The sequence below is a fragment of the Aphelocoma coerulescens genome, chromosome 4 (genome assembly GCF_041296385.1).
Source record: "Aphelocoma coerulescens isolate FSJ_1873_10779 chromosome 4, UR_Acoe_1.0, whole genome shotgun sequence".
NCBI lineage: Eukaryota > Metazoa > Chordata > Aves > Passeriformes > Corvidae > Aphelocoma > Aphelocoma coerulescens.
This window is the reverse complement of record NC_091017.1, coordinates 78,849,820-78,863,239: the sequence shown is the minus strand read 5'-3', so window position 1 is coordinate 78,863,239 and position 13,420 is coordinate 78,849,820. Positions and strand designations below refer to the sequence as shown.

General features: G+C 55.0%; 1 protein-coding gene across 1 annotated transcript in view; it reads left to right on the top strand.

Moving 5' to 3' along the window:
- LOC138110157 (rab11 family-interacting protein 5-like) overlaps positions 1-13,420 on the top strand; it is a 128,636-nt gene that overhangs the window by 79,370 nt on the left and 35,846 nt on the right. The window contains exons 9-11 of the mRNA XM_069014879.1: positions 1,465-1,518; positions 3,209-3,265; positions 4,182-4,247. Coding sequence (XP_068870980.1) covers positions 1,465-1,518; positions 3,209-3,265; positions 4,182-4,247 — 177 coding nt within the window. The remainder of the gene's footprint in view (positions 1-1,464; positions 1,519-3,208; positions 3,266-4,181; positions 4,248-13,420) is intronic.

Genomic DNA, 13,420 nt, shown 5'->3' with positions numbered 1-13,420 from the left:
AGGGAGGGAAGATGGGAATGAAAGGAGGCCGCCCGAGCGCGCTCCCCTTTTGTTCGGTGCTGTTTCTCCGTGTCCCGAGTGGAGACGTTGCCTCCTCTCCAGCCGCTGCTGCAGATGTGCAGGGATGGCTTCAGCTCATCCCGGCGACAGGAGGGTCCCTTCCTCCCCAGATTCTTGGGAATAAACTGGGAGGAAACGGTGGGGAAGGTCTGAGGGTGGGAGTGAGCTCATGGCTTTCCTGCCTTGGAGACACGAGTGGCCTGGAAATAAATGGGTCGGGATTGAAGGGGTTGCTCGGCCTCTTCTCTCCGTGGGGTTTTGCAGCCAGAAAACGTCTCCAGCAACATGGGGTGTTTAGGGCACAGGAAAGGAGGGAATTATGTCAGGGAGTCTCGAGTCTCACCTGTTTCTTGCTGAGAATTCATTGTCTGTCTGTGTTTGTGGGGCTGATGGTTGGGATCCCCTTGCTCTGCTTCCCGTTCCTCTTCTTCAGCTTCTTATGCTCTAAAAGGAAAAATGGCCCTAAACCAGGAAAAAATGGGTCCTAAACCAGGAAAAATTGCCCTAAACCAGGAAAAAATGGCCCTAAAACAAGAAAAACTGCCCTAAACCAGGAAAAAATGGCCCTAAAACAAGAAAAACCTGCCCTAAAGCGGGAGAAAACGGCCCTAAGCCAGGTATTTTGTGTGTCAGGGATGGGTTTTGTGGAGCTCTGTCCCCATGGCATAGTGAGACACGGCCCAAGGACACCCTCAGACCCAGGACACACCTGGGTGGCCTCAGGTGCTGCCTCACAGAGCCTCTGGCACCCCAGTGCAGGCCCCAGCAGGGAACATCTGGCCAGATGTGCTGGGCCAGGCTGCCCTGAGCCTCGGGGGAACAGCAGCTGCCAGCCCCAGCGGAGTCTGCACAGCTTGGGGTGTGACACCAACAGAGATCAATTAATTAATTAATTAATTAAAATGAATCCCAGGCTCCCAAACAGGAGCAAAATGCTCCCAGGTGGCTCTGCTGTCCTCAGATGTGCCAGTGGGATTTTTTTCCTGGTGCTCCAAACAGGGAATGTGCCAAAGGAAAATGAGAACCCCCCCGTTCACTGCCAGCAGTGATGACTTTGAACTCTTCTCGCCTTCGTGCAGTGTTTGTGTTTCCCTCCGGAAATATTCCTGGATTTAGGAATTGTTTGGATTTTAACGGGATCTTCGGGCAGTGTCAGTGTCAGGGTGTATTACAAGCAGTGATTAAAGGTGCAGAGCTTCCAGGGGCAGTGCCATCAGCCAGTGCCAGCCCTGGAAAACGGGGAGGCAGGAGGCTGATAATGACTGGGATGAAAAAAAAACAGGAATGAAATAAAGCCAGAAATGAGGATAATTTAAGAAATCAGCCTGGCTGTTTGCACGCCTGGAGAAGCACAGAGAGCAAAGCAGGGCTGCTTTAATAACGAGGGAATCTCTCCTCTTGCAGGTTGTTGGTCTTCTCCTGCCCAACCAGACCCTGGCCTCCACTGTGTTTTGGCAGGTAACGCTCCTTGGGAAGGGTGGGAATGTGGGCAGGGAGGAGCTGAGTTCTGCCCAGAGCACCAACCGGGGCTGGCTGTCCCACCCTGGCCGTGCTCCAGGGCCAGGACGGGGCTGGGTGCATTTAGGGAAAGGCCGGGGAGGGGCTGTGAACAAACCTTGGCTCCACAGTCCACCCCACACCTGCCTGTGCCGTGGCAAGGGAGAGGCAGAATGGGCCAGAACCAAAATCCAGCTTTTTGGAGCCGTTTTGTCCGGGTGTCAATGGTCCATGGAAGTGCTGGCCCTAAACTCACACATCTGCCTTTTGGAGGACCGGGAGTTGGGATCTTCCTTGGGGAAATTCGCATTGGAAAGGCAACATCTGTGCAGGGATGGGAATGGCAGTCCCGGGAATTTTGGGAGTAGGTGTGCATGGCAAAGCCCAGGACCTCTGCATTCGGTCTGCTGCAGGAGCTTTGGGGGAACATAATCTGTGTGGGGAGGTGCTGGTGTAATTCCCCACTGAAATTCGGGGAATTAAGAGTAAGGGGAGGAAGCAGGCACAGGAGGGAGAGATCCATAGTAAACACACCACAAGTGTGATTCCACCGCCAGCTGAAACGAAGGAACAAGTTATTTTCAGCCTCCTTTTTAGTGGCAAATGTCTTTTTATTGTCTGCAGTGTGAGTGGGGATAGAGAGCTCTGCAGTCAGGGAGGCTCCGAGCAGAGTGGGATCTGCCTGGAGCGTCAGGAAGGCGGCGGAGCCGGGAGCACAGCGGGACGTGCCAGGAATTGTGTCCTAGTGGGTTGGGCTGGGAGCTGTCCCAGCTGGCTTCACCTGCTGGGGACATCCTGAGTCACTCAGGGGCTTGAAGGCCACTCACCTCCCCTGTTTAGGGACATCTGGGATGGAATCCCAGACTGGTTTGGGGTGGGAAGGGACCTTAAAGCCCATCCCTTTCCACCCCAGGTGGGCAGGGACACCTCCCACTACCCCAGGGTGCTCCGAGCCCCATCCAGCCTGGCCTTGGACACTTCCATGGATGGAGCAGCCCCGGCTGCTCTGCTCCAGTGCCAGTTAAATGCCCTCTGTATCCACAAGCTGGGACATCTGCTCATCTCCTGCTCCTCAGAAGCCTCCCATGACCCTCTGGGAGCCTTTGGAGCTCAGGAGGTGACTGCTGGAATGGCAGCTGGGCTTCATCCTGCATCCTGGCTGCAAATGGATGTGATCAGGAGGAATTTCTTCACATTAAGGGTCCTCAGGCCTTGTCAGGGGCTGCCCAGGGAGGTTTGGAGTGCCCGTCCCTGGAGGTGTCCAGGGAAGGCCTGGACGTGGTGCTCAGTGCTCTGGGCTGGGGACAAGGGGGGGATCGGACACAGCTTGGACTCAGTGACCCTGGAGGGATTTTCCAAGCTCAGGGATCCTGGGATTCTGTGAAAATAAAGGCCAACAGCACTGAGGGGGATCAGGCCAGGGGACAAGTTGTCCCTGCAGCATCCAGGGAAGCAGAGCTGCCCTCAGGGCACCGGGTCCCTTGGAATTTCCATCCTTCCCTTCGAAGGGCATCGAAGGGGGCCTAGACCCAGCCCCAGCGAGGTGCTGAGCTGGGAGCAGCCCGGAGGCAGATGGTTTCTCCCGCAGAGCTCCCAGAATGACGGATCCTGCTGGGTTTGTGCTGACGCCGTGTCTCCTCTGTCCCTGCAGTGGTTGAACCAGAGCCACAACGCGTGTGTGAACTATGCAAACCGCAACGCGAGCAAGGTGAGCCTGGCGCGGCCAGGAGCCGGCTGTGGGCACCTGTGGGCACGGCCCTGGGGCCCTTCCAGCAGGGAAACACAAATCCCAGCTCTGCCCTGTCCGTGACGCCTCCGGAGTGGGCACTGGGGGATTTCTGGACTGGCCACTCTCCCGTGTTTAAACTCAGTGTAACCAGCACAGGGATCTGGGAATCGCTCGAGGCACGGAAATGGGGCTCAGGGCCTCGGAGCTGAACCAGTGCAGGGTCCTGACTGGTCTGGAATGGTTTAACTGGGATCTAAAAGTGCACAGAGCAGAATGATGCCTGGCTTTGGGGGAGCAGGAGGAAGCTCCATGATCCCGCTGCCAGCTCCCAAGGATTCTGCACACGCTGGCTGCAGTGGGAAGTGCTGGGGCTGTGCCTGGGAGCTGGAGGGAAGTGCTGGGACTGCTCCTGCTGCCCTCCTTGGTGGGGCTGCTCCTGCTCCCGTCCTTCTCCTCAGCCTCCATTCATCCCGTGCTGGGATGTGGGAAGCGGAGCTGGAATCCATCCAGCTCATTGAGAGAACATTTCACAGACAAAATATTGACTGTGGCGAGTTTGGGGTTCAGCACTTGAGGGTAGAAATGCTAATTTGGTGCCATTTGCTGAATTTCACTCACATCCCTCCTTTGAGCTGCTATTATTATAATTTTCTGATGCCAATTAATTTTCCATTCCCTTTAACCTCACTCGGGAGGCCGCAGCTTCCCTCGCTTTTTCCTCTCGGGATGACAGACCGCGTGTCACAGAACAATATGACAAAATTAAACCTGTCTCTGCTTTGAAACAAATACACCAAAAACTAAACAAACAAACAAAAAAGGGGGGAAAAAAGGGTTGAATATTAATAACCAGAAGTTTGTTTATTGAAAATATGTTTTGTTTTTCTTTCCAAAGCCTTCTCCGACATCCAAGTTCATCCAGGGCTACTTGGGAGCTGTCATAAGTGCTGTCTCAATAGCAGTGGGTAACTCTTTATATCTCTGGATTTCATGACTAAGGCACTGCTTGGGAGATGTTTTTTGGGTTCCAAGCACGTTTGCATCCTTTAATTGACTCCGTTCAGTCCTGATAACCAGCGAATGCTGCCACCTGAGGGGTGCCTGTCCCTGCATGCCCAAGCTTTCCACCAGAATTCCAGCACCTCCTGCGCTGTGGCTTTGCTGCTCTGTGAACTCCAACTCTCCCCTCGTGCATTAATTGGTGGTGAATTAATTAACCATGCCCAAATTAGAGACCTCGAGGCTGCAGGGTCCTGGGTGGCAGCTGAGGAGAGGCAGGGTTCTGGAATGTTCTCCTGGGGATCACCTTGATGCCCAGTGCTGGGAATTGCAGCTTTCCCTGTGGACGTGTTTCAGGCTGGAGATGGTGTTCAGGCCATGGCATGGAATCCTGGAATGGTTTGGGATGGAAGGGACCTTAAGGATCATCCCATCCCACCCCTGCCATCCAGGGACACCTCCCACTATCCCAGGCTGCTCCAACCTGGCCTTGGGCACTGCCAGGGATCCAGGGGCAGCCCCAGCTGCTCTGGCAATTCCAGCCCAGCCCCTCCCCACCCTCCCAGCCAGCAATTCCTTCCCAACATCCCAGCCCAAGCTCCCCTTTCCCACTGGGAAGCCATTCCCTGCCTCCTGGCCCTCCAGCCCTTGGCCCCAGTCCCTCTGCAGCTCTCCTGGAGCCCCTTTAGGCCCTGCAAGGGGCTCCCAGCTCTCCCTGGCTCCTTCCCTTCTCCAGGGGAACATTCCCAGCTCTCCCGGGCTACCTCCAGAGCAGAGGGGCTCCGGGGCCTCCTCTGAAGTTCTGTGTGAAAAAATCTGAGAGAGAGGAACTTTCACCATTCCTAAAATCACGGTCTTGTGGCTTTTAATATCCTGTTCCCAGGAGCATGGGTTGACATCAGGAGCAGGATCAGCTCATCCCAGAGGGGCAGGAACAGTTTTGAGGAGCAACTTGGGGAAGTTATTGGGTTTTCCAATGAGCCTCTGAACTGAGTGGCTGAACCTTTTCCTTTGGATCATTAAAGATCCCACAGCAGATGGTATTTTTACCTCTGGCCAAGACATTTCCCCATTTTCTCAGGTCCCAGAGGGTTTGCTCTTGCTCCTTGTGCAGCTGCCGGACCCTTTTCCAAAGGGTGTGGGGTTGTTGAAGTGCCCGAGGTTTTGAGGGAAACTGCCCATTTTATGGGATACAGCTGTTCTGGATGGTTTTCCGTGTCACAGTGTCTGTGTGCTGGGCAGAGCTGCTGCTCCTGTCCCCTCTGCTGTCCCTTCCTGCAGACTCACCCTGCTCCCAGCCCAGCCTGGCCCCCCTGAGCTCCGTCACCTCGCGGAGCCGTGCCCGCTTTTCCAGCTGAACTTTCACCCCAATCCCCACCCCAACAACCTCAGTGCTTCGCTTTTCCATCCACAGCTCCCTGGGGAAGCGTGGGATGGCTCCACTGACCTCCTCAGTCCTTAGGCCAGCATTTTTGTCACCTTGTGAGTCCCCACGGTGGCACTCCTGGCTGGACGTGCTGCTGCCACTCCCAGCCTGCCTTCCAACCCCGGCACGCTGCGGCACCGCCGGGTCCGTGTTTGGCACTAACGCTCCTCTCCCTCTTGGAACAGGGGCACATTAGAGGGGCAGCACACACGGACGAGGATCTTGGCAGAGTTGTGGCCCCCGAGAAGCCGGGAGGCTTTGGTAAGGAGCCCCTGGAGTGTGGAGGTGTCCGTGCTGGGACAGCCGATGCAGGGCTTGGGAATCTTTAATTCCTTGGGCTGGCTCGGGTCCTGCAGAGCGGCTGGAGCAGAAGGGCAGGTGCGGAGTGCAGACAGGACCTTTGGGGTGCTGTGAGAACACCCCTGGGAAAGGAGGCGTGAGAAGCTCCATCAGATTTGTAGGTAATAAATTTGGGGCATTTCAGCCCATTGCAGGGGGAGCTGCTGCCTCCTCCTTGGTGCCACAGACTGGGATCCCACTGGGAAGCCCTGGGGGTGTGGAATAGCAGGGGGCTGGAGCTGTGGTGCTCGGGGGGGGGTCAGAATAGTGCTGCAGGGAGAGGCAGGAGCTTTCTGTGGACCCCTGGATGTTGTGGGGTGGAGAAGGGCAAAAACCTTTGTGGGTTCCTTCCTGATGTTGGAAGGAGGTTTTCCTCCACGTGGAGTATGAAGGGCAGCAGCCTTCACAGGTGCTTTTTCCTCCACATGGAGCTTGAAGGGCAGCATCCTTTAGAGGTTCTCCTTCCTGATGTTGGAAGGTTTTCCTCCAGGCAGAGCATGAAGGGCAGCACCCTTCACAGGTGCTTTTTTTGATGTTGGTACATTTTCCTCCACGTGGAGTATGAAGGGCAGCAGCCTTTAGAGGTTCTTCTCTCTCCTGATCTTGGAAGGTTTTCCTCTCTGTGGAATATGAAGGGCAGCAGCCTTCACAGGTGCTTTTCCCTGATGTTAGGAGGTTCTCCTCTACATGGAGCACGAAGGGCAGCAGCCTTTAGAGGTTCTTCTCCTTCCTGATGTTGGAAGACCTCCCCAGCGGAGCAGGCAGTGGCACAGGGGGTGTGCAATGAGGTCGCTGTGCCCCAGTGTCCCCACAGACGTTCCAGCTGGGACCACTCCTGCTGTGTGTGTTACTGTGGAATGTCGTGTCCTGAAGTCCCTCACAATTCCCAACAGCCTGGAGAAAGCCCTGCAGAGCAGGGAGGGGTTTGGATCCGGGGTCAGTCATGGGAGTGAGCCCCTTCCCTGGCTGCAGTTGGAACAGGGCCGGGAGGAGCGCAGAGAGGGCAGAGCAGGGGGTTTGTGCCTGTGCTTCCCACCGGCCTCACCCCCCGTGTCCTCACACCAGGGGCGAGCAGATTCCTTCCTCAGGTGATGGATGAGCAGATTTTGGCCTCTTTGCCTTGCAGTTAAACGAGAAGTCTTGGGAAATCTTTGCAAATTTCCTGATTTTCTTCCCTTTTTCGAGCGAGAGGAATTGCTACCACCACAGCTCCTGGTTTCCAGCTCTACAGGAGGAATTTGGGGAGGAGTCAATATTCGTTCATTCCGTATTTTACCCCCAGCGTTCCCTGTCCTCTCCACCTGCTCCCATCCCAACCCAAGTCACAGCACAGCTTCGTGCAGGGAGAGCTGTGCCAGCTCCAGAACTTCATCCCTTCTCCTGTGCATGACTCAGGTGAAGGAATCGCTTGAAATAAGGCTGGGAAAGGTGTTTGGGTTGCAACAGATCCCAAAGCCCATCCCACCCCTGCCATGGCAGGGACACCTCCCACTGTCCCAGGCTGCTCCCAGCCCCAGTGTCCAGCCTGGCCTTGGGCACTGCCAGGGATCCAGGGGCAGCCACAGCTGCTCTGGCAATTCCATCCTCTAAAATCTCTTTCTTTTTCTATGATTGTAGTTTATTTTTATCCCCCTCTCCCCCCACCAGCCTCTCTCCTGCCTTTTCTTTCGCTCCCTCATTTTACTGCAGTTCTGAACAGAGTGATAATGTAATTTTTTTTCCCAAACAATTGAGTGGATTCCTGGGATTAGGCTCCAGTTCTGGATATCTGGCTGCTGTTCATGCTGGTGGTGGATGAAGTGCAATTAATACCAGCTGGTTCTCCTAAACAAGGCAAACAAAGGCGGGGAGAAGTAAAAAGACTTGAGAAAGACCAAGCGTGTTTGAAATGTTTGGAATTTTTTATTCCCCCAGTATTCCAGTGCCAAGAGCTGCACAGATCAGGGGGGCCGTAATTAGACAGAAACTCTTCCCAGCTGACACACACAAACTCTTACTCTGCTATTTTTCACACTTTTAGAAGGTTAAAAAAGCTGCATGAAGCCGATTTTATTGGTAATGATTGCTTTTTATATATTGTAATTTTATATATATTATAATTATTGATAATAAGATTATTATTTATATATGGAAATAGGTTTCTTTTGCCCAGGGAAACTGGGGCTTCCCCATGCCTGGAAGTGTCCAAGGCCAGGCTGGAGCACCCTGGGACAGTGGAAGGTGTCCCTGCCATCCGACCCAAACCATTCCAGGACTTGATTCCTAATTTCAGACCCAAACTCCATTTGCTGTGGCATTGCTGCTCCCTTTTGGTTCTGACCCAGCTCATCAGGACTTTGGCCTTAGACTCAAACTTCATTTTGGGGTCAGAAGTGACTTTTGGGGCTGTGCTGAAACACCTGAAAATTAAATCAGCCCCAGCCAAGGACCGTGAGCAGCCATTCCCTGTTTGCTGCACTGGTGCCGGGACCTTTGGTGGGGTTAACCCAGGTGGCCTCAGCTGCAGCCACGGGGTCACTCTCTGTGTCCCTCTGTACCTTCTCCCTGAAGCCTCTCACGTCTTTCCCGTGGGTCTCCATTGGGATCGGAGCTTTATCCATCAGCTTTTCAATTTCCCCAATCACAGCTGCAAGTTCTGCCAAGAGCAGCTCCAAGTCTTGCTCCTTGTGCTGCTGGAGACCTTGTGGGGACTCTCCAAAGGGTTTTTCCTCTGGCAGCACCTTCTGGCCACGTTTCCTGGGGGTTGTGCTCAGCTCCGTGCTCGGGTCAGCCCCTCTTTGTCCATCTGGTGCCCACTCCCCGTGCCCTGGAGGGGCCGTGGCCATGGGTGTGTGGCATGCCATGCTGGCACTGCCCCTCCCTGGGACAGGAGGGGCTCTGATGAGCCCAGGCAGGGGCACAGGGCCTGTTTTGGGGCTGCAGCTCGGCCGGGAATCGCCTCGGTGACAGCCCCGGTGACACTGAGCTTCCCTTGGGGCAGGGCCTCAGCTCCCCCCCAGTGGGAGGAGAGCCCTCTGATGTGCAGGGCTGGGGGGTTTGCCCCAATTCCCAAGCTCCCTCCTTCCCACCAGACCAGGGTTTGTAACTTCGGGTTTATTTCAGTGCAGGTTTGGGGTTTATGGGCTTGTCAGTCAGAGACAAATAAATATTTGGCTCTCACTTAGCAACCTGAGCTAATTCTGACAGAAGTAGGTGTTCTGTCATCTTCTGGGTGAGAGGGAGAAGCTGGGGGTTTGGGTTGATCCTGCACTTCCAGTGTGCCTGCTCAGCACCTGGGTGTTCCTTTTCCTTCACCTCACCAGGTAACCCGGGTTAAAATTCGGGTGATTAATGCCATTGATGTCAGCTCCTAATGACCCCCCTTGGGCTCACTGCTGGCCCCACAGGAGGGTGTTTAAAGCAGCTCTTCATGGACAGACACTGAGCTTTTCATTTTGGAAGTTCTTTCTTGCTTCCTGACCCTAAATCCGGGCTCTGGATGAGCCCCTGGAGGTTGGGAACAGCTGCCAGTGGGATTTACTGGTGCTCTGGGTTATCCACAGCAAGCAAAACTGTGAAGGTCTGTGGAGTTACCCTTGGGTGTGTTCAGAACCAAATCAGGTGGAAACTGGAGAGCAGCAGGACAATTTCGGTGTCCTGATCTGTCTGTACTGGGGCTGGAGCCCCAGGAGCGGCTGGGGGAGCTGGGAAAGGGGCTCAGCCTGGAGCAAAGGAGCATCCAGAGGGATTCTTTTCCCTTTCTGGAACTCCCTGACAGGAGGGGGCAGCTGGGGGGGGTCGGGCTCTGTTCCCAGGGAACAGGGACAGGAGGAGAGGGGAACGGCCTCAGGCTGGGCCAGGGGAGGCTCGGGTTGGAAGCAGTGACAGGAATCCCACTCCTTCCTGTGCCATCAATCCCATTCCTTCCCGTGCCATCAATCCCATTCCTTCCCGTGCCATCAATCCCATTCCTTCCCGTGCCATCAATCCCATTCCTTCCCGTGCCAGCAATCCCATTCCTTCCTGTGCCAGCAATCCCATTGCTTCCCGTGCCAGCAGTCCCATTCCTTCCTGTGCCATCAATCCCATTCCTCCCTGTGCCATCAATCCCATTCCTTCCCGTGCCAGCAATCCCATTCCTCCCTGTGCCATCAATCCCATTCCTTCCTGTGCCATCAATCCCATTCCTCCCTGTGCCATCAATCCCATTCCTTCCTGTGCCATCAATCCCATTCCTTCCCGTGCCATCAATCCCATTCCTCCCTGTGCCATCAATCCCATTCCTTCCTGTGCCAGCAATCCCATTCCTTCCTGTGCCATCAATCCCATTCCTTCCCGTGCCATCAATCCCTCTCCTCCCCATGCCGTGGGCTCTGCCATGCCGGGGTTGCTCCTCCTTCCCCGCTCCCACACTGAACTCTCACACACCATTTCTCGCTCTCCTCTCCAGGTGGAGGAGCCCCTGTGGATTTTTCCAATCCCAGCTCCTTGTTCCCGATAATTGTCTGCGAGGCTGCGCTGACAGCCTGTGAATGGGGTGTGATGTCCATAATCAGCCGGGAGAGCTGCAGCCCCCCCACTGCCTCGGGCCTGGCCTTGCTCAGGGCAGCCAGGAGACATTCAGGAGCTGGAGAGGGATGGGATGGGAGGGGATGGAGCGAGGCCTGGCTCCCTCCTCCATGGGCAGCAGGAGGAAAATCCCGGTGGATCCGGGGAGCTGGTGATAAACTTCTGTTTGAAATGAAGTTTAGGTTCGAAAAGAAGCGGTGCCTCGCTCTGACATCTGCATCTCTCTGCTCCAAAGCTCCCGTTCCTGCACATCCCCTTCCCTGTTGATTCTCAGATTCCAGAAGGGACTGGTTGGATCTCAGACTGGAAGCTCATCCTGGCAGTTCCAGAGCCCAGAAATCGCTGGAGCTGTCGCAGCCATTCCCAAAGGCACAGCCTTGAGCCTTTGGTGCAGTGGGAGACAAGGACACGGGGTTTTCTGGGAATGCTCCCAGTGCCCAGCATCATCCTGCCCTGGAGTTAGGAGCACCTGGCAACTGCTGGGTCCTGCCAAGCCCATCCCTGGCAGTGCCCAAGGCCGGGCTGGATGGGGCTGGATCCTCCTGGGATAGAGGAAGGTGTCCCTGCCCACAGCAGGGGTGGAAGTAGATGATCCTTAAGGTCCCTCCCAACCCGACTTGCTCTGTGATTCCGTGACTGTCCCCTCCCAAACTCCATGTGCCTCTCTGCAGCATTTTCTCTCCTGTTTCACTGGGATGTCTCCATTTCCAGCAGGTTTGTTCTCATCCCTTCCTTTCCTTCTGCCCCAGCCCATCCCCACAACCCCTGGGAATGGTGCTGCCTCTGGACAGGATCCAGGTGCATGGAAAACTTGGTATTGAGGCAGCAACCTCTTGTCTTGGGCATGGCCCCCCATCCTCCTTTCTCCATCACCTCCCAAACCAAGTTTGTCTCACTATCAGCACAAATCCCATTTTCCTCCACTCCTGCTCCAGGCTACACCATTTTCTTCCCTTGGAGCATCCGACTGTGGCGCTGCTGTGGTCATCCTTCTTGGAATTGTCTTGGGAGTGATGTTTCCTCCTTCCCGTACTCTTGCTCCTCTCCAACTTCCTTCCCCACTCGGATCCTTACTGATTTCCCTTCCCTTGGACTCCTCCATTCTGTTCTCCTTGGCTTGGGAAAGCTCCAGTTGGGAAAGAGCCCAGTTTTCCATCTCTCTGCCTCCATCTTCACCTCCCAGCCCTAATGAATGAGTTTTTTCCTTCCTTCTCCTAATGCTCTTTTCTCCAGCTTGGCTGAATGGGACTCATCAGATCCAATTAGTTCTAATCCAATCTGGTGACTGGGGGGATGAAGGATAACCTCCTTCGGAGCCGGTCCCTCTTTCCAAGTTGACTTTCCAGGTCCCTTGGAGGAGCCAGCTCCAGCTGCAGTGCTCAGGGGTGCCCCAAAGCTGAATCCCTTAAAGCAGTGGAGATTTCTCCAGCACAGTTCATGAAGTCTGGAGAGCGGCTCAGCAACGTTGGGGTGGTGTCATCTACCAGCTGATGCTCTCTGGACTCCTGAGCTACCTCTACTTTATAAAAATCCCCTCTCCATATGAAGTGAGATAAGTCCTTGGATGGATTTACTGCCCTAGGCCTGGTTTAAGAGGTGTGGGCTCGGTCCTTGCCAACATCAGGCATTAAAAACCATCTCTCAGGCTGCAAATGTCTTCATAAAAGGGGGGGAAAAGGGAATTTTTTTTAAATCCCCATGGTTTTAGAGTTGGTGTCTTGGTGGGCACGAGGTCAGAACTGTTTGAGACAAGAAGGAGAAGAAAAGAGTCAGAAATGTTGGTTTCTCTGACAGGATCTGATGGTTCCGGCTTCAAAGCAGGGTGACATCACAAATATTGTCCTTCTGGTGAGGGGATGTTGTTGATGCTGAAAACAAAACCGGGAGCTAAAGAAATGGCAGGAATTCCTGGCACGTGAGGAGGGAGGGAGGGAGGGAGGGAGGGCAGGGTGCTGCCAGGAGAGCCCTGGGTGAGGTTCCTCTCCCACTGACGATGTTTGATCCCAGTTTTGTGTTGTGGGATGTTAGGAAGTGTTGGTGTCATGTATCCCTGTGGCCAGTCACGTGTCCCTGTGGCCACTCATGTGTCCCTGTGGCCACTCATGTATCCCTGTGGCCAGTCACGTGTCCCTGTGGCCACTCATGTGTCCCTGTGGCCACTCATGTATCCCTGTGGCCAGTCACGTGTCCCTGTGTCCACTCGTGTGTCCTGTGTCCTGCTTCCCCTGGCTCCCTCAGCCACATCAAGGGAGTGCTCTGGAGGAGGGAACCTCAACAAACCAGGCAGTTGGAAAAAGCTGGGATTGATCTGGCTCACGGTGTCGAATGTGCACTGTGGGTGACTCCCCTGGATCCCTGGCAGTGCCCAAGGCCAGGCTGGACACTGGGGCTTGGAGCAGCCTGGGACAGTGGGAGGTGTCCCTGCCCATGGCAGGGGTGGCACTGGATGTTCTTTAAGGTCCCTCCCAACCCCAGCCACTCTGGAATTCTGGGAGACACTGGAGCAGGTTGCCCAGAGACGCTGAGCTGCAAAGGGAGCCATAGGATAGGAGGAGCAGCCTCAGACTGTGCCAGAGAAGGTTTAGGTTGGATACCAGGAAGAATTCCTTCACCAAGAGGGTTGTCAAGCACAGCTGCCCAGGGCAGGGGTGGAGTCCCCATCCCTGAGGGATTTAAAGCTGTGGATGTGGCTCTTGGGGTCATGGGGCAGTGCTGGCCCGGGCAGTGCTGGGGATGGTTGGACTCGATCTTAGAGGGCTTTTCCAGCCTCAGCGATGCCGTGGTTGTGCCAGGTTTGGTGGGATGATCCCCCCTGACTCTGT